The sequence below is a fragment of the Dendropsophus ebraccatus genome, chromosome 4, assembly GCF_027789765.1.
Source record: "Dendropsophus ebraccatus isolate aDenEbr1 chromosome 4, aDenEbr1.pat, whole genome shotgun sequence".
In the NCBI taxonomy this organism is placed as follows: domain Eukaryota; kingdom Metazoa; phylum Chordata; class Amphibia; order Anura; family Hylidae; genus Dendropsophus; species Dendropsophus ebraccatus.
This window is the reverse complement of record NC_091457.1, coordinates 31,765,272-31,786,615: the sequence shown is the minus strand read 5'-3', so window position 1 is coordinate 31,786,615 and position 21,344 is coordinate 31,765,272. Positions and strand designations below refer to the sequence as shown.

Here is a 21,344-nt window from a genome sequence, read left to right as displayed (position 1 = left end):
AAGGGGTTAAAAGAGAAAAAAAACAACAGAATGTGTAGAGCAATTTCCCCCCGAGTCCGTAATTACCCCACATGTGGACATAAAGTGCCATGTGGGCACAGGGCAAGCCTCTCAAGGGAAGGAGCGCCATTTGAATTTTGGAGGTTGGATTTGGCTAGAATGGATGATGAACGCCATGTCGCATTTACAGAGCCCTCATGCTGCCAAAACACTGTAAACCCCCCACAAGTGACCCCATTCTGGAAACTACACCCCTCAAGGAATCTAACAAGGGGTGCAATGAGGATATGGACCCCTTGATGACGGGCACATTTGTGCCATGAAATTGAAAAAACGAAAATTTTCACTTTCACGTCACATTATTCCACATTTGTGCCCATCACCAGTGGGGTCCATATGCTCACTGTCCCCCTTGTTAGATTCCTTGAGGGGTGTAGTTTCCAGAATGGGGTCACTTGTGGGGAGTTTCCAGTGTCTTGGCAGCACGAGGGCTCTGTAAATGCCACATGGCCCTTGAAATCCATTCCAGTAAAATCCAGCTTCCAAAAGCCAGTTGGCGCTCCTTCCCTTTGGAGGCTCGTCCTGCGCCCGCTTGGCACTTTATGTGCACATGTGGGGTATTTCTGTACTCGGGAGAAACTGCACTACACGTTTTGCGTTTTTTTTTTTCCTTTTATCCCTTTGTGAAAATGAAAAATTGAAGGCTAGAACAACATTTTAGTGTAAAAAATAAATTTTTCTTTTTTCACGCCATATTGTTCGGAAAATCTGTGAAGCACCTGTGGGGTCCAGATGCTCACTGCACCCCTTGTTACATTCCTTGAGGGGTGTAGTTTTCTAAATGGTGTCCCTTTAGGGGTGTTTTTTATGTTTTGGCACCCCAGAGCCTCTGCCAACCTGAAGTGGTACAGTCAAAAATGACCAAGTATAAGAGGCATTGAAATTCACTAGGCGCTCCTTTGTATCTGAGGCTTGTGGTTGTGTCAAATAGCGCAATAGGGCCACATATGGGGTATTTCTATAAACTGCAGAAACGGGGCAATAATTATTGGGGTGCATTTCTCTGGTAATAGGTTTATAATTATGAAAAATATTGGATTACAATAAAATCTCTGCACAGAAAATTAAAATTTTCAAATTTCTTACACACTTAGCTTTTATTTCAGTGACTCCCCTAAATGGTAAAAACACTTTCTGGATGTGCTTTTGCAGAGTGTCGGGGGTGCAGTTTCTGAAATGGGGTGCTTTGTGGTGCTTTCTAACATACAGGACCCTCAAATACACTTTAAACCTGAACAGGTCCCTAAAAATATCTGATTTAGAATTTTTACTGAAAATTAGGAAATTTGCTGCTTATGTTTTAAGCTTTCTATTGTCTAAAAAAAATGAAAGATAGTTTAATAAATGCCGCCAACATAAAGTAGACATGTTGCTAATGCTATTTAATATATAATTTATGTGGCATAACCATTTTCTGTATAAGCAAAAAAGTTTCAAAGTTGGAAAAATGCATTTTTTCACAATTTTTCACGTTATTTTGGATTTTTTGTAAGTATCGACTCCAATTTACCAGAAATGTAAAGTACAATATGTCACGAGAAGCATCCCGAAGTTATTAATGAATAAAGTGACACTGGTCAAATTCATAAAATTTGTCTCTGTCCTTAAGGCCATTTCAGGCTCTGTCCTTAAGGGGTTAAAGTGTCACTGTCGTTTAAAATTTTTATTTGGGCAGAAAGCAATAGTCCAGGCGATTTTAAGAAACTTTGTAATTGGGTTTATTAGGCAAATATGCCACTATCTGCATTCAAAAAGACTTTACCCAGCCCCCCCCCTCTCATTTACTGCTCATTATCAGGAAATCTCGACTCTTTTACATCAGTCGAGCCCTGTGTAAGCTATGGAGAGGGAAGGAAGGAGGGAAATTAGTCGCCAGCAGAGAGCAGAGAACAAAGGATAACACAGCGGGACCTGTGTGAAAGCGGTATTCAGAGGTCAGTGCTGACTTCAGAGGAGATAGCCCAGTGATGTAGCTGCAAATCAATTCAATGTTGGCCTGTTTTGGTGCCTTATCTCCCTCAACCCCTCCCCTCTCCATAGAAAATCATGAAGACGGGGGAGAGCTTCAAATTTCATGATAAAAATGCATTTTATGGCTAAAAAAAAATACACAACAGTGACACTTTAAGATAGGTGATACACATGCAAGTTAAAACAACACATTACCAACAAATACAGTAAATCTGCATAAGCAATAAAATTCTAATTCAAATATACTACAAGATAACATAATTTACACATTTACCTCTTGAGTTTTCTTACATATAAGGTTTTGCTTGACAAGTAAATTTCTAGGGACTGGTCCCCCCCCCCCGTGTTATCTGTTGTTGTTCTCCATCACTGGATTCTGTATGACAAATCACATTTACCATGGACAAAAATAAGTGCTGCACTAGTTTGTTTACTATTTTTGAACCTCCAATGGAGACGTTCGATGGAGACTTCAATGGGTGCTCCAGTCTGTCCTGACACCTCCGGTGAAGGACCACTGTCCTGGTGTGGTCACACCTTCTCTCCACAGTTCGTCGTGAAGAGATGCAACTCATGGGGGGGGGGGGATTGGGTTGCAGAAATTTCCGTACACAAGCTTTATTTATTACAGTATGTCTTGTACATAGAACTTTCCAGTTGTGGGGCGGTTACCTTGGAAACCCAATTCCCCAGCGTAAGATCAGTTTTCCCACGCCGAGAACCACATCCCTGAACCTTCACTGAACTTGCATCCTCCCTGCTCTTCTGAACACACTGCAGCCTCACTACAGCATGCTTTTATTGCAGCTTCATTTGAAAGATCGTACATTGGTTGACACACCACGGTAACAAAAACAATGTACAGTATAAGGTACAACAGTTGTGATACATGGGGACATCCAAGCATTTTTAACAGAAATTACTGCACTTTTCCAATGTGAAAGCTGCTCTGCAGTCTCTGTGGTGTGCCGTTAAGAGCTAACTGATGACACCTGTAGGTATACAATAGTCCAAGTTGAGCAGGGACAGAGGGCCCGGACAGTTTCTCCTTGCAAAATCAACCTTGTATGAAAGTGATGACAGATTACTATTAACCAGTTGACGACACAAAAAGAGCATGCCTTCGGCAGCCTGTAGCAGTCGAGTCAAGATAACATTGATCAATGTAGTACCTATGTACTGCATTGATCTCTATGAGAAATTATAGTATTCAATAAATTAAAGCATTCCTTCCCGTAGTAAAAGTTTAAAATTACCCCCCCCCTTTTCCCAATTTGTAAATAAAAAACAAAAATATTTGATATCGTTGCATGTGGAATCGTAGGCCTTCAGCAAGTAGGGCAAAAATTGCTACTGTAAAGGGTGACCTTTATTGAGTCAAAATGCTTGAGATGGATCTTGAGCAAACGGCTACATGACTCAATAATCGTGCAGCCCTTGCCTTAAAGGAGAACTCCAGGTAAATCTATTTTTTAATATTACTTTGGCAAAGTTAGACAAATTCCTAATGTTCACAAATTATTGGAAATGCCCATATAGTGCCCTCAATTATATAGAAATGCCAAGTAGATCAAGCAGGCTTCAATCTCTCTCTCTAAAAAAAAAAAAAAAGTGACATCACGACCCCGTCGATATACCTGAAGTGACCAGCAGGAGGTGCAGTATACACATAAAAGTCTATGTAGAAAGCATATGTAGTGTAACACCGGGTAGCAAAGACAGGTATCTACAAAGTTTATTTAATCTTTTACACATTCAACAGCCGTAAGCCGTACATCATTATTACACGTAGCAATGTGTGGTTGACAGCCGATGATTTTTCAACTAGAGATGAGCGAACCTCGAGCATGCTCGAGTCCATCCAAACCCGAACTTTAGGCATTTGATTAGCGGTGGCTGCTGAAGTTTGATAAAGCCCTAAGGCTATGTGGAAAACATGGATATAGTCATTGGCTGTATTCAAGTTTTCCAGACAACCTTAGAGCTTTATCCAAGTTCAGCAGCCGCCACTAATCAAATGCCGATCGTTCGCGTTCGGATGGACTTGAATCCGAACCTAGTTCGCTCATCTCTATTTTCAACATGTTGAAAGACAGCGATCAGCTGATGAAAGTTTCATTGGCTGATCGTTGACTTTATTGCACAGAGCGATAATCTGCAGAACTGGCCTGATTAGGCAGATTATCGCTTAGTGTAATAGGGCCCTTAGAGAAATCCATAGACATCTGGATAACGGAGAGCATTGTCATAACATACGTATTCAAGGGTACCCAGAGTTCACTGGCACGGAGAAACTGTACTTTGCCTTCCAAAAGCTCTTTAATCACATTTTGGCTCTACCTGAGGATTACCCTGTGAAGCTTTACCATGCTCCCACGTGATGGTGCCCTACGTACCATCACTTTTATGTCATATCCTACGTACCATCCTTTTTGTGACATTTGTGATACCTCCGTGCAGTAGGAATGTACATATACCTTCCTGACTGTGAGGGGTTTGATGTGTGCAGGACCGCTGCAGTGAGAGAGGTTTTGCACACATTAGTGTCCTGGGAGCCCAGCATAACGACAGGCAGCTGCGATCCCACAGCTGCCCATCATTAAGCCCTTAAACGCCACAATCTATAGTGACTGCAGCGTTTAAAGGTACTCAGTGACAGGACAAGCTCCTGTCACTGACTGATCGGGGCCCCCTGCAGCATGTCTCGATCGATTGTACCAACGGGCAGGTAGTAAGCCACTTACCTCTGTCCTGTCGAATCGGCCATCTGTGCATAGAGTCTGCTTTCAGGCAGGCTCTATGCATAGATCGCTAATAACACTGATTTATGCTATGCTTTGGCATAGCATAGATAAGTACATGCAATCTAATAATAGCATGTTATACCTCAAAATAAGTGTAAAAAAAAGTGTAATAAGTTTAAAAGTATTACAAAACCCCTTATAACCCCCCCAATAAAATTTTAAAATACCTTCTTGCCCATTATAAAAATAAAAATATAAATATATATTTTTTAAATAAACATTTATTTCGTAGCGTGCAGAATTGTCCGATCTATTCAAACATAACATAATTGTTCCCGCAGGGTGAACAGCGTAAACAAAAAAAAATATAAAAGATCAGGATTGCTGATTTTTTTTTAATTATATAAATCAGAAAAAAATAAAAAGCGATCAAAACTTTTCTTTTACACCAATATGATATCAATAAAAAATAACACCCTAACTAGCCCTGTAGGTGGAAAAATAAAAGCGCTATGGCTCTTAGAAGGTGGGAAGGAATATTGCATTAATTTGACCCGGACATCCGTGCATCAATGGGCTTGGTCTTAAAATTAGATGAAGAGGTTGAAGGGAGGCTTGAATGATTATTATTTTTTCTTAAATATATTAAAAATTACGGGCACTAGATTTCATGAGATAGAAAGTTGATCCAGGGATTTATTCTGATTGCCATTTTTGGGTCAGGAAGTAATTTTTCACCTTCTGATGAGGCAATAGGCATCTGCCTCATGAGGGTTTTTGCCTTCCTCTGGATCAACACAGTTGGATTTCTGTAGGTTAAACTTGATGGACTTTTTTCAACCTTGTTAAGTGTTACATTAGAAATTATTGTCATTCCTCTGGTGATTCACTACACTGATTCAACACTGTGCGAAATTCTTATTACTTAACACACATTGCAAAAATATACATAGACTGCACATTCGATTGGGTACTTTATAGAACTAGCATACCTTGAGGTTCTGCCCATCAAAAGGTAATGAACCACTGACTAATGTATAGAGAATAACTCCAAGACTCCAGACATCCACTTCAGGCCCATCATACTTCTTTCCCTGAAAGAGTTCAGGTGCTGCATAGGGCGGGCTTCCACAAAATGTATCCAGCTTGTTCCCAAAAGTAAATTCATTGCTGAAGCCAAAATCAGCAATCTTTATATTCATATCAGAATCTAGCAGCAGATTTTCAGCCTAAAAGGGAAAGGTAAGGTCGAGAGAACAATTGAGGTCTTTAATAGTAAACCATTAAAAATGCTTTCTGTGGTTACAGTTGCACAACACTACTGAAAGTTTACACTTTTAGGCTGGGTTCACACTACGTATATTTCAGTCAGTATTGTGGTCCTCATATTGCAACCAAAACCAGGAGTGGATTAAAAACACAGAAAGGATCTATTCACACAATGTTGAAATTGAGTGGATGGCCGCCATATAACAGTAAGTAACTGCCATTATTTCAATATAACAGCCGTTGTTTTAAAATAACAGCAAATATTTGCAATTAAATGGCGGCCATCCACTCAATTTCAACATTGTGTGAACAGATCCTTTCTGTGTTTTTAATCCACTCCTGGTTTTGGTTGCAATATGAGGACCACAATACTGCCTGAAATTTACGTACTGTGAACCCAGCCTTAACATTATTGTACGGATGCAAATCATGTATAGACTTTCTGTATGGTGACCTCTCTACACAGCTGTAAAGCCTGAATTCTGCAGTTTTCATACCTTACTTTATAATAGATTTCTTGGTGCTTGGTCCAGTGAAAAATGCTTTGTGAATTGTGCCACCTGGGTGGAGCTTCACGGCTGCTGCGCCACTTCGCCCCGGCCCAGATCCTACTTTGTCCCATCATAAGCATCCAGATCCCGCCCCACCCAGGTGGCACAAACCACCAACAATGAAAATTAATTTTTCTCTGACCCAAGCACCAAGGAATCTATTAAAAGTAATTTGGGCTTTCCAGCTGTGTAGAGAAGTCCTCATAAAGAAAGGGGTGACTTTAAAGTGGTACTTTGGGTATTCACACTTTTTCTATGGATATTGCAGAGGTTGTAGTGAAAACAAAGAACAAAGCCTAGTCTTACCTACTACTGTATGCTACCCTTAGGGATTCCATTTAAGTCTTTGGGTCCCCCATTGAAATTTCTGGGCCCTTCTTCCCAGACTCGCCCTTCTTTGCAGTAACAGCCCGCTCAGCCAATAACTGGCCACAGCACTATCCTGCTAAATTCAGTGATTAGCTTAGCAGGCTGTCACTGGGGAAACAAGTGCAATGCGGAAGAAGCGAGTACCTGAAGGAAACCCGAAAATTTTAGTACAGGCTGTTTATTACTTTCTGTACAAAACCTATCTGTTCCAACCTCCCTATACACACACAAATATTCGGCATAGGCAAACAATCATGTTTCCTCTACGAAAGTAAGAGGGGTAAGCCACAGCCAGACTCCTTCGGCAGTGGCCTTCTTTTTTCTAGAATAGGGTCAAGGAGTTGACATCTTACATGCCCAATTTCTCTCTCCCTTGACATATGTTGGCGGGTTCAAACGATGTGTTTGGGCTTCATTAAAGCGACTCTGTACCCACAATCTGACCCCCCCCCCCCCCCCCAAACCACCTTCAGATAGCTGCTTTTATTCCAAGATCTGTCCTGCGGTCCGTTTAGCAGGGGATGCAGTTATTGTGCTAAAAAAAATTTAGGGTACAAACACACACACCGTATACGCAGCAGATATGCAGCAGATTTGATGCTGTGTTCAGTTATTTAGATCTAATCTGCTGCGTATTGTTGCGTATTTGCTGCGTATCGCAGCAGTAAATACGCTGCGTATACGGTGTGTGTGTTTGTACCCTTAAACTGGCAGCCCCGTGCCCTACGGGAGTATCTGTGCCCTAACTTTGCACCATGCCTCCGTCCCTCCACCCCACCCTCTTCATCATTAGGAATGCCACTGGAACATTTTCAACATGCTGAACTTTGCACAGGTGTCTTAACGATCCAGCCCATGTGCCGGGCTGACACAGGTGGGGAATAAGAGACAATCTGCCTGAAGCATTCCTAATGATGATGAGGGTGGGGAGGAGGGATAGAGAGGTTGTGCCAGCCTAATGCATACACGGGGCTGCCAGTTTAAAAGTTTTTTTTTTTTAGCACAATAACTGCATCAGCTGTCAAACAGACCCCAGGACAGATCTTGGATTAAAAGCACCTATCTGAAGGTACAAGTGGTTTGGGGGGGTCAGATTGTGGGTACAGTCTCGCTTTAAAGCATTTTGCACACTGGCAAAAATCCTGACTGTATACTGATGCACCTTTTTGAGAGTCAAGCTGGCTTTACATTGCCTTAAAATCTTGTAAAAATGCAAAGAAAAACTATTTTTTTTTGCAAAAACATCAGCAGACAGATGTTACCTGGAAGTTAATGATATGATATTTTTTGGGCATGTCTTTTTTTTCTCCCTTTCTGGTGTTTTTGAGGCTCTGTGGCAGTTTTTCCAAAACACAGCATGCTGAGGGTGTGGCTTTTTTTTGGCCAACTATAGTGTTGTTTTCTACCATAGACTTCAATGGGATTGTTCTGCCTGTCTCAAAAAAGGTATTGTTTTCCGGCATTTTTGCCACCTCTTGTGGTCCAGCAACTAGGTCATGTTATGGCAGAGGGAAAGAAGTTCAGCACACAAAAACGCCTCTACCACAAAAAAAGATTGTTCACACAAAGTCAAAAACGCTAGAATTAATTCCAGAAAGAACGGAAATGCATGAAAAAAAAATAAAAAATGCCATGCGCACATTGGTGGTTTTTACGGCTCTTTGGGGCATGTAAAAAGGATGAGTGAGGGTACCCTCATGGTCAGTGCAGAGTGGGTTTAAGAGTAGAACTACATGGAAAAAGTGACATATTTCTTATACAGTACTATATTTCTTACCTTCAAATCCCTGTGAACTATAAACTTCTGATGACAATACTGAACAGCAGAAACAATCTGGGGAAAGAGAAACCAGATGTTATTAACTACTAGTTACATATAATGACCAGTTCTTAAATATATACAAAACAGTGTATAATATTTAAAATTAAAGCGCAACTATAAAAAAAATTTTTTTTTAATTTTTAGTTAGCCTAGGTCATGATAATAATTTTTGCAATTTATTGTAATGATGAAAAGTGAACCGTTTTTTTAAATACATGCAGATGAATGTCCCCTCAGAGCTGTGTTTGGCTCTGAGCTACTTGTTCAGCTAACTGTCCCACATTCCTGAGAATCCGTCCTCCAGCTTTGTACGGATTCTCAAACAGGTCCCCGCCCAAGTCCCGCCCCCTCACTTCATACCTTCCCTGCAGCCCTGGCACTGTGGCTGCTGTCTTCATGGCTGCCCTGCTAGTGTGGCCGGTCCCCCCTTCAGTCTCATCACTGCTGATTCATGACGACTGGTGTCCGGCAGGGGTGTGCCTGAGCCAGCTGTGCCCCGGGCACCCCTCCGGCGCCGGCCGCCATGTTACTGGGCCCTCTGCAATGTCGCCGTTGCTGCTGCTCTTCCCCTCCCTCTCATGACACCCAGTGTATTGTTGGCAGTAGTCCCGAGTATGACGTGATAAGCCCCGCCCCCATTGTGGTAAACCCCGCCCCGCAGTGGGTGCCGCGGCTCGCGCAATGGGGCGGGGCTTACCGCGATGGGGGTGGGGCTTACCGCGGCATACTCGGAACTATTGCCAACTATGCCAGTGCCGCTCCCATGCCCCGTGACAGGTCCTGGAGCCCTGCCACAGCGGGCAGGGGTGTGCCAGAGTCGGCGGGGCTGCTGCCATATACCTGGGTCTGAGCAATGGCACTCTCTGCCCTGCCCCCGCTGTTGCCGGGCCCCAGTGAGCCTGGCTCACTCCTCCTTCTCATCATCCACCCTCACTCTCATCCCCTCGGACTGTCATCATCCACCCTCACTCCCATCATCCACCCTCACTCCCATCATCCACCCTCACTCCCATCATCCACCCTCACTCCCATCATCCACCCTCACTCCCATCATCCACCCTCACTCCCATCATCCACCCTCACTCCCATCATCCACTCTCACGCTCATCATCCACTCTCATTGTCATCATTCACTCTCACTCTCATCAGCCCTCTTATCCCACTCCCCCCTCCACCTTGCCCCCTCATCACCTCTTACACCCCCGACCTTTCTTTTCCACCTCGTCACCCCCCTTCCCCTCCTCATTCTCAAAAAATTGCACACAAAAAAAAGTTGAGGGGAGATTTATCAAACATGGTGTAAAGTGAAACTGGCTCAGTTGCCCCTAGCAACCAATCAGATTCCACCTTTCATTTTCCAAAGAGTCTGTGAGGAATGAAAGGTGTAATCTGATTGGTTGCTAGGGGCAACTGAGCCAGTTTCACTTTACACCATGTTTGATAAATCTCCCCCAAAAAGTTTATACAATTCTCCTCCACTTGTTTTCATTTCAGTTGACCACCTAAAAGGGTTAATAAAGGTCCCATGGCTTGTTTTGAATTTTTTGAGGGGTAAAGCTTCAAAATGATGTGCTTTAGGGTACAAACACACACTACGTATTCGCAGAGAGTTTCTCGCTACGTATACGCAGTGTTAACCCGCCGGCCGCCGAAGACTAAACATTACCTGATCCCGGCTCCAGGTTGTTTCGGTGGTTCCCGGTGTCTTCACAGCCCGCTCAGCCAATCAGTGCGCTGCGGCGGGGTTAACGGGACAAAAACGCAGCATGGATGATCATCCCTGCTGGGTGTTTGTCTGCCATTGACTAAACAGGGAAGGGATCTGCAGCGAGTTTCGCTGCGGATACGTCGTGTGTTTTTGCACCCTTAGGCTGGGTTCACACTACGTATACTTCAGGCAGTATTTGGTCCTCATGTCAGGTTCTCATAGCAACCAAAACCAGGAGTGGATTGAAAACAGGGAAAGGCTCTGTTCAAATAATGTTATAATTGAGTGCATGGCCGTCATTTAATGGCAAATATTTGCTGTTATTTTAAAACAACGGCTGTTATATTGAAATAATGGCCATTATTTACTGTTATATGGCGGCCATCCACTCAATTTCAACCTTGTTTAAACAGAGCCTTTCTGTGTTTTCAATCCACTCCTGGTTTTGGTTGCTATGAGGACCTGACGAGGACCAAATACTGCCTGAAATATACGTAGTGTGAACCCAGCCTTAGGGTGCATTCACACACACCGGATCCGCAGCAGATTTGATGGTGCAGATTTGATGCTGTGTTCAGTTATTTAGATCTAATCTGCTGCGGATCCGCTGCAATACAGTGTGTGTGAAGCTACCCTTATGGGGTTTCTATCACACTTCAGAAATAAACTAGTGCAGAGGGCGGGGCAGGGGAGGAGATAAGGTGGAAGGGGGAGGAGAGGGGAGACCACTCCCACTTTCAGTCAGCCAGAATAAAAATTCATTTATTCTTCTGAGCCAAACAACTAGTGATATCTCAGCGAGCGCACAAGCTATCAACACAGTTTATGGCTCTTTTTAAAGGGTAACACATGGGCTTTTCATCTGAGAAATTTAATTTTTTGCCTATCTAAACTATAGTTACGCTTTAAGTTGTAGAAGTAAAATAAATGTAATACAAACTACAATACAAATAAAAAAAACACAAACAAAAACTTTACTACAATTTACACCGCTGCAATGGTCAAACCCCTTTTTTTTTTTTTTGCATTTTTCACATAATGCAAAGTAAAGTGTAGGAAACAAGTTATAGAATTATATCCTGTTGGTACCGGGTTCCTGCAACTCTTCATAAATGGTACCCCACAGTCCCAAATAAGTGTTGGCACTGTGGGGAAGCCGTTGGAATTCTAACACGTCAGGTAGGGATGCCCAATTTTGCACAATGTCTTGAAGAAAATCCTACAGTACCTCCTATTAACCCCTTCATGACCAGGTTTATTTGTGCCTGTATGTCCAGGTCAAATTAACACAATGTTCCTTCCCGCCTTCTAAGAGCCATAGCGCTTTTATTTTTCCACCTACAGGGCTGGTTGGGGTTTTAATTTTTTTGCGCCATGATCTCTAGTTTTTATTATTAATTTTTTCTGATTCATAAATTAAAAAAAAAGAAATAAAAAAAATCAGCAAACCTGGTGTTTCATTCTCTCAATTTATTTTGTTCACAGTGCAGGAACAATGTTATATTTTAATAGATAGGCAGCTAAACTGGTTATACCCCGACCGTGAGCTCTACCTGAACCCCCTACTCTTGATGACTGGTATGCAGAGTAGTGATGTCACGATACCAGAATTTTGAGTTTGATACCAATACCAACTTTTTTTTTCAATGCTCGATACCAATTCGATACTTAATAAATTATATTTAAAAAAAAAAAAAACACAATAGAGATCCCCCCCCCCCCCCCGACTGTCAGGTCTGTACGAACCATATTACCTTATAAAGTTTCCATTATTTAAAATAAATGTTCTTAAAAAAATAGCCCTATTCTGATTCCTAACATGGCTATGGGGCAATCTGTAGTTTTATTTAGTAGCACGTTTTTATGTGGGATTGAATTTGGTGGTTTCTCCGCTTGCACTATTTACCGTGCGTGATCAGGAAGGTGATAATCTTATAATATGCACAATAAAACTTCAGCTATCAGGGGGGATGGGAACTGTAGTCATGTAACACACTTAAGCTATCAGGGGGATGATGGGAACTGTAGTCATGTAATACACTTCAGCTATCAAGGGGATGATGGTAACTGTAGTCATGTAACACACTTCAGCTGTCAGGGGGGATCATGGGAACTGTAGTCATGAAACACACTTCAGCTGTCAGGGGGATGATGGGAACTGTAGTCATGTAACACACACTTCAGCTATCAGGGAGGATGATGGGAACTGTAGTCATGTAACACACCAGCTATCAGGGGGAGGATGGGAACTGTAGTCATGTAATACACTTCAGCTATCAGGGGGATGATGGGAACTGTAGTCATGTAATACACTTCAGCTGTCAGGGGGGATGATGGGAACTGTAGTCATGTAACACACACTTCAGCTGTCAGAGGGATGATGGGAACTGTAGTCATGTAATACACTTCAGCTGTCAGGGGGGATGATGGGAACTGTAGTCATGTAATACACTTCAGCTGTCAAGAGGGATGATGGGAACTGTAGTCATGTAATACACTTCAGCTGTCAGGGGGGATGATGGGAACTGTAGTCATGTAATACACTTCAGCTGTCAGGGGGATGATGGGAACTGTAGTCATGTAATACACTTCAGCTGTCAGAGGGATGATGGGAACTGTAGTCATGTAATACACTTCAGCTATCAGGGGGGATGATGGGAACTGTAGTCATGTAATACACTTCAGCTGTCAGAGGGATGATGGGAACTGTAGTCATGTAATACACTTCAGCTATCAGGGGGGATGATGGGAACTGTAGTCATGTAATACACTTCAGCTATCAGGGGGGATGATGGGAACTGTAGTCATGTAATACACTTCAGCTGTCAGGGGGGATGATGGGAACTGTAGTCATGTAATACACTTCAGCTGTCAGAGGGATGATGGGAACTGTAGTCATGTAATACACTTCAGCTATCGGGGGGATGATGGGAACTGTAGTCATGTAATACACTTCAGCTGTCAGGGGGGATGATGGGAACTGTAGTCATGTAATACACTTCAGCTGTCAGAGGGATGATGGGAACTGTAGTCATGCAATACACTTCAGCTGTCAGGGGGGATGATGGGAACTGTAGTCATGTAATACACTTCAGCTGTCAGGGGGGATGATGGGAACTGTAGTCATGTAATACACTTCAGCTGTCAGGGGGATGATGGGAACTGTAGTCATGTAATACACTTCAGCTGTCAGGGGGGATGATGGGAACTGTAGTCATGTAATACACTTCAGCTGTCAGGGGGATGATGGGAACTGTAGTCATGTAATACACTTCAGCTATCAGGGGGATGATGGGAACTGTAGTCATGTAATACACTTCAGCTGTCAGGGGGATGATGGGGGTTGTAGTTGCACTATTCCAGCTGGATTCGGGCAGCAGAGTAATGTGCAGGCTACTGCCCCCCTCCCACTTCCCTTCACAGTCGCAGCCAGGCCGACCTTTTGTTCACCCCCCACATTGCTGATGCCGGCCCCGGGAGTGTCCCGACGGTCCTGCCTGCCGCTCAGGTAGCCGCCTGTCATGTTCTCGGCACTATATGTTAAACTACGCTATTTTGTAGTTTAACATAAAGTATCGATACCAGGAAATCCTGGTATTGAACCGTTTTTTTGCCCCGAAAATCGATAGTATCGATTTTTCGGTGCATCGTGCATGCCTAATGCAGAGGTCACCCATATTCATCATATGGAAGAACTCTCACTGCTTTTGGCTCTAAAGCTACTTACTGGGTGTGTTTGCATCTCGCGTTATCCGCCACTCCTAGCCTTTATAAATCTCCAAGTGTAGTGAAAGAAGCAGAAAATCTCAAAAGACAAATAGATGAGGCATTGAAGCAGAGTGACGTCATTATTATGGGGGGCTTTAACTACCCAAATATAAACTGGAAATCAGAGACCTGCAGCTCCAGCAAAGGAAGTGGGTTTTTGAAAATAGTCAAAGATAATTACTATTCCCAACTAGTACAGGAATAAACAAGAGGGGGGTGGGGTGGGGGTCTTCTGGATAGGATTTTAACCAATAGGCCAGACAGAATATCAAAAGTAGAGGTGGGGAGTCACTTAGGTAATTGTGACTTCAGCATAATAAGTTTTCAATTATGTAGAAAGAAAGGTGTAGGTCCTCTAGTTAGACATGCAAGTAGATAGGGTTTAACAGTAAAATCTATTTAATTCAGTACAATAAGGGTCACTAAGGTTTATAACAAAGTGTTATTCATATATATCATAAAAAAAGATGCATCTGAAAATTGAAAACATGAAAAAAATCAAAAAGTAAAAAATAAAAACTAGAATGAAACACCAAAAGGTGTTGCAAAATGATAAAATAAATAAATAAAACTAAAGATAAGAATCTGAAAGAATGTTGCAGATTATATGCGCAGTAATGTAGTTAAAAATATATATAAAAAAAAAATCACAAGTCAGGAAGACATAGTTCATATAGCAAGTTGTGCTAAGTTCATAGACTAGATGTGTCCGTTTTGCTTGTTATTACGAGATAAACAAGATTAAGGTGTAGAAATGCTGTGGACTAGTTTATCAGAATACGCGATATGTTGGATTGTTGCTCAGATCGTCAGCACAGTGTGTTATTTATATTGTGCTGTAGCGATTTGTATATACTTGCAACTGTTATATCGCTTGTTTAAAGGATCAATAATCCACCATCAATTCAATAATAAACGTAGTATGGTGTATGTACACCGCTCACCGGTCCTTTGTGTGGCTGGCAGTCTGGAGTCCTGATCGGGCATAGACTTACACTGCAGGCGGCCGGGTTGTCTCTTGGAGAGATGAAGCAGCGTTGCTGGTCACTTCTGTGTCAGATAGTGATGAGCGCTTAGCGCTGAAGTCCGCTCAGTATTTAGCAGGGTTCCGGTCACGCGCATGCGTGAGGTCTGCTGTTGCCCGCGGGACCTCGTGCGGGGATGGCGCCAAATTTTAACTTTTTGTAAGTTTGTATTAGAGTTGTGCGTGGACCCAGTAAGTTGCTGATGGTGGATAATCGGTGTACACTACACTACACCTATTATCCACCAACAACAACTTACTGGGTCCACGCACAACTCTAATACACTTACAAAAAGTTAAAATTTGGCGCCATCCCCGCATGAGGCAACAGCAGACCTCACGCATGCGCGTGACCGGAACCCCATATAATCTGCAACATTCTTTCAGATTCTTATCTTTACAGTTTTATTTTTTATTTATTTTTTATCATTTTGCAACACCTTTTGGTGTTTCATTCTAGTTTTTATTTTTTACTTTTTGATTTTTTTCATGTTTTCAATTTTCAGATGCATCTTTTTTATATGTATAAATAACACTTTATGTTTGTTATAAACCTTAGTGACCCTTATTGTACTGAATTAAATTGATTTTACTGTTAAACCCTATCTATTTGCATGTCTAACTAGAGGACCTACACCTTTCTTTCTACATTTTCCTGCTTCTTCCTCAGGGTATAGGACCATTCTAGGTTACCCTCGTTAGTCTTGCACCTAAGCAGTTGAACTCACACTCCTTCTATCTCTCCTAAGTTTTCAAGTATATTTCAATAAAATGCTTAGCTTAACTTCAAGAAAGCTTATTTCCAAAAACTAAGAGAGGACCTTGGGGACATAGGCTGGGACAATTCCCTGAGAAATAAAAGTACAGAGAGATGGGACATCTTTAAGAGCATCCTGGGTATATTGTGTGAACGACACATACCATGTAGGAATAAACGTAGTGAAAACAGGAGAAAACCAATGTGGTTAACTACAGCTGTTAAGGGTGCACTAAATGGTAAGAAACAAGCATTCAGACTTCTAAAACAAGAAGGCAGAGGGGGAGCATTGAACATTTATAGGCAGAAGAATAGACTGTGTAAAAAGAAAAAAAAAAAAGAAGCAAAAAATTGCAACAGAAAGAAGCATTGCCACAGAAAGTAAAAATGTTCTTCACCTTTACAAATAATAAGAGACTTAAAACTGAAAATGTTGGTCCCCTCAAAAATAATCTGGGTGTAATGGTGGAGGAGGATGAGGAAAAGGCCAATCGACTAAATACATTCTTCTCTACTGTTTTCACAGAGGAGAATCCTATAACAGATAACATGACTAGGGATACTGTAAATCCTCACCTGCTTAACACAACAAGAAGTGGGGCGACACTTTAAAAACATTGAAACCCATAAAATCACTGAGCCTATAAAGGAATCCATCCTATAGTTTTGCAGGAATTAAGTACTGTGTTAGACAGAACCCTATTCCTAATAGGATCGGTGGGATCGGTCCTGTCAGACTAATCCGATCAGCTTCTATGACATAGGTGTCAAACTCGGGCCCTTCAGCTGTTACAAAACTACAATTCCCATCATGCCTGTACAGCCAAAGCTTTCATGATGGGAACTGTATTTTTGTAACAGCTGGAGGGCCTGCGTTTGACACTCATGTTCTATGAGGAGGTCAGTTATATAGACTGGACCTGGGGAAGGCTGTGGATGTTTTGTATCTGGACTTTTCAAAGGCATTTGATACTTTGCCACATGAAAGGTTTGTCTATAAAATGAGGACGCTGGGACTAGGTGAGAACATATGCAAATGGTTAAGTAACTGAGTGATAGAAAACAGAGGATGATCATTGATGGGACATATTCTGATTGGGTAGCAGTTACTAGTGGGGTAACGCAGGGTTCAGTGTTGGGTCCACTTATTTTTAATATGTTTATTAATGACCTTGTAGAGGGGCTACATAGTACAATCTCCATTTTTGCAGATGATACTAAACTGGGTAATCAGCATAGAGAAGGATAATATCATATTCCAGAGGGATCTGAAGAAGCTAAAGCCTTGGGCAGATAAATGGCAAATTAAGTTTAATGTAGATAAATGTAAGGTTATGCATTGGGGCCGTACTAATAATAAGCAAAGTTATGTGCTAAATAATAAAACACTGGGTAAAACAGCTTCTGAAAAGGACCTGGGGGTATTGGTGGACAGTAAATTCAACTTTAGTGATCAGTGCCAGGCAGCAGCTGCCAAAGCTAATAAAATATTGGGATGCATCAAAAGAGACATGGTTTTGCCTCTTTATAAATCACTGGTGAGACCACACATTGAATACTGTGTACAGTTTTAGGCACCAGTATATAAGAAGCAAGAAACAAACGTAAAAACAAGAAGTGGCTTGAAACAGCCGTACCCGAGTGATAACCAGCGCTGCCCAACACAGTATTCAGGAGTAGAGTGCAAATAAAAATGTAAAAGTTTATTGCATGCTGCACATATTACGCGTTTCAAGAGTACTAGGCTCTCTTCATCAGATTAAGTGCATTATATTATATATATCACACACTATATGTAATATGCTATATATAACTGCACACAATATAGAATAGGTTAATTTTTAAATGTTTAATTTGTATAAGGGAGGTGGGTTAAACAGTTATTGGGGGAGGGGCTGTGTCATATGTCTCCTATGTCCTCCTAGCAGACTATACATTCATTCATTTACTTAGTTATTACATTGATTACACTGGTAAATGCTATGCCACTGCATAGCACTGATCAGTGTAATCTGCAACCTTCCCATAGAGTTTGCCTGAGACAGACTCTATGAGAAGTTTTCCAAGCTATTTCTATGGAGGTATGTATTAGACCTCTCGCAGACAGGGAAAATGATGTCCCGGGACGTTAGCAAGGGGTTAAAAAACTCAAACCTTCAATTACTTATCAGCTGCTATATGCCCTGTAGGAACTGGAGTTTTCTTTCCTGTTTGACACGGATCCCTGCTGCCACCTCTATCCATGTCAAAAACTGTTCAGAGCAGTAGCAAATTCTAATACAAAACCTCCCCTGCTGTGGACAATTCCTGACACAGGCGTAAGTGGCAGCAGGGAGTACTGTGTCAGACTAAATAGAATACACCACTTCCTGCAGGATTCACAGCAGTTGATAAATACAGAATAACTTGATTTCTTCTTTTTATGGAAAATTATATAATTTGTAAATTACTTCCATCAGTTGATTTGGAAATGATCATCCCTTTAGGCAATTAGCATCAAATCTGCAATTTGCCACTTTTTAGCAAACAATCTAAATAACCTATAAATGTTGGACATTTTATCCTCACCTGCCGAAATTTAGCCCGTGCTTCCTTCTCTTTCATTCTTCCATGTGCAACTAAGTAATCAAACACCTCACCTAAGGAATGAAACACATAAATTAATTGTAGATCAAACAAAGAGTAACTGGCGGCCATTTTAATAATTTTTTTCAGGAATAGAAATTGTATTTAGACAGTTTGAAAACAAAATCACAACAGTATTTCAGGTTGTTTTAGTCTCCATTCACATCTGCATTGCATATTAGACAATGGATAATAATGGTGCCTACTGAACTCTGTTTACTTACAAAAAAGAGTTAACATTAAGGTGTTAGTTATGACAGTAAGTACAGAACTTCATGTTTCACTATTCTTGTTTAGATTGGGTAGATTTCCTGAATCCTCCTGCCCTTAATGCTCACACCAGCCGGCAAATTTCTGGCACATGATATGGGCCTGCCCATGCATCAACGCCTTCTGGGGGGATGTAGTAGGATTACTGTCAGAAGTGATTCAGACACCTGTCGCTCTAGATCCTGCCATGTGTTTACTTGGTATTATGGACAAGGAGATGTGACCCAATCAAATACGTATTAGTGTAAGGGCATCTCTTTTTATGGCACATAAGACCATAGCCTTGAGGTGGACGGATAAATGACCCCTCAGATTACATATGTGGGTGTCGCTAATTAATAGAATTGTGGAATATGAGAGGGTGGTGTTTACTCACAGAAAGTGCTCCAAAAAATTTGCTTAAGTGCGGGGAATATGGAGTAATTCTCTGCTTATAACAACCTCTGAACATGAAGTTAGAGCCTAATCGTTTATTGGTTCACTAACAATAAATAGGTGAACGTCCATGTTGGACCGTTGCGATGTCTGTACTAGTTTTATGTTCTAAGCGTTCTGGATATGTCAGAAATGTATAGTTGTAATGTCACCACATTCCATTGCTCTTATTCTTGTAATTGAACATGATTTACTCTGAGAATTATCCTAATAAACTGACTTTGAATTTTTTTTTACAGAACTGTCAATGAAGAATTTGAACAGAGCCCCAGATGTAAATGTGAGCAGAACCATACTACCTAACTGCTACATTTAAACGGGGGCTGCTCTTGAATAGGCTATAAATATCAGAACTGTGGGAGTCTAAACCTGGTATCCCCCACAATTAGCTGACTAAAGAAGTCACAGCACTGTGTCCTATCTATTATTTACTAAGCACAGTGCTATATATTTTCTAGCAGCTGCGCCTGTTACTACAGCTCTAATCAAATAAATGAGACCAAGCTGTAGGACTAGATGAAGCCAATACAAAGCATATGAATCTGTGCTTTAATGACAATGAATTGTATGCAGTGCTTGTTGAAGCACCTTTACTCCTTTAGGCTATGTTCACACTACGTATATTTGAGGCTGTATGTTTGAGGCTGTATAGCAACCAAAACAAGGAGTGGATTGAAAACACAGAAAGGATCTGTTCACATAATGTTGTAATTGAGTGGATGGCCGTCATTTAATGGCAAATATGTGCTGTTATTTTAAAACAACTGCTGTTATATTGAAATAATGGAAGTTATTTACCGTTATATGGCGGCCATCCACTCAATTTCAACATTGTGTGGACAGAGCCTTTCTGTGTTTTCAATCCACTCCTGGTTTTGGTTGCTATGAGGACCTGACATGAGGACCAAATACAGCCTCAAATATACATAGTGTGAACCCAGCCTTAGGGTGCATTCATATGTACAGGGTCTGCAGCAGATTTGATGGTGCAGATCTGATGCTGTGTTCAGTTATTTAGTTATATTGACATCAAATCTGCTGCGGATCTGCACAATCAAATCTGCTGCGGATCCTGTACGTGTGAATGCACCCTTAATTTGCTGATTGTTGGGGTTGTTAAAAGTCAAACCTATCCTAAAGGTCACCTATTCTAAAGGAGTTCCCCCCCCCCCCCCCCCCGAAACCACTTGTACCTTCAGATAGCTGCTTTAGATCCAAGATCTGTTTTGGGGTCCGTTCGGCAGGGGATGCAGTTATTGTCATAAAAACAACTTTTAATCCAGCAGTGCTGTGTCTAACGGCAGGGGCTTACATTTGTATATGCATTAGGCTGGCACACCCTTTCTGTCCTTCCTCCCCACCCTCCTCATCATTAGGAATGATCCAGAAACATTTACTGCTGTTTGAGCTTTGCACAGGTGTATTAACAATCCAGCCCATGTTCATTATACACACAAGTGGGGAATAGGAGACAATCTGCCTGGAGCATTCCTAATGATGAGGAGGGCGGGGAGGAAGGACAGAGAGGTGGTGCCAGCCTAATGGATATACAAATGTAAGCCCCGGCCGTTAGACACAGCGCTGCCGGATTAAAAGTTGTCTTTATAACAGTAACTGCATCCCCAGCCAAACGGACCCCAGGACAGATCTTGGATTAAAAGCAGCTATCTGAAGGTACAAGTGGTTTTGGGGGGTCAGATTGTGGGTACAGAGTCGCTTTAAAGGGATACTCTGAAGCATATCACATTGCCCACCTGTCTGCCAAGTACTGAAACCACCAAATATCTCTAATTTCACGGCAGACCTTTGCAATTGCTGTGTTCATTACCTGTCTGCATGTTTTAAAAGCATGTCACACCCCTTAAAGACCGGGCTAATTTTCGTTTTTTTCCTCCTTGTGTATATGAGGCCATAGCAGTTGCATTTTTACACCTACAGACCCATATTAGCCCTTATTTTTTGTGTCACTAA

At 41.7% G+C, this 21,344-nt stretch overlaps 1 protein-coding gene across 5 annotated transcripts in view; it reads right to left on the bottom strand.

Moving 5' to 3' along the window:
- The window catches only part of MARK2 (microtubule affinity regulating kinase 2), a 258,426-nt gene that overhangs the window by 65,858 nt on the left and 171,224 nt on the right, over positions 1-21,344 (bottom strand). For all 5 annotated transcript variants that reach the window (XM_069965440.1, XM_069965439.1, XM_069965441.1 and 2 more), the window contains exons 6-8: positions 18,612-18,682; positions 8,742-8,798; positions 5,768-6,004 (exon numbers count right to left, since the gene is read on the bottom strand). In XM_069965440.1, the coding sequence (XP_069821541.1) occupies positions 5,768-6,004; positions 8,742-8,798; positions 18,612-18,682 (365 nt within the window). The remainder of the gene's footprint in view (positions 1-5,767; positions 6,005-8,741; positions 8,799-18,611; positions 18,683-21,344) is intronic.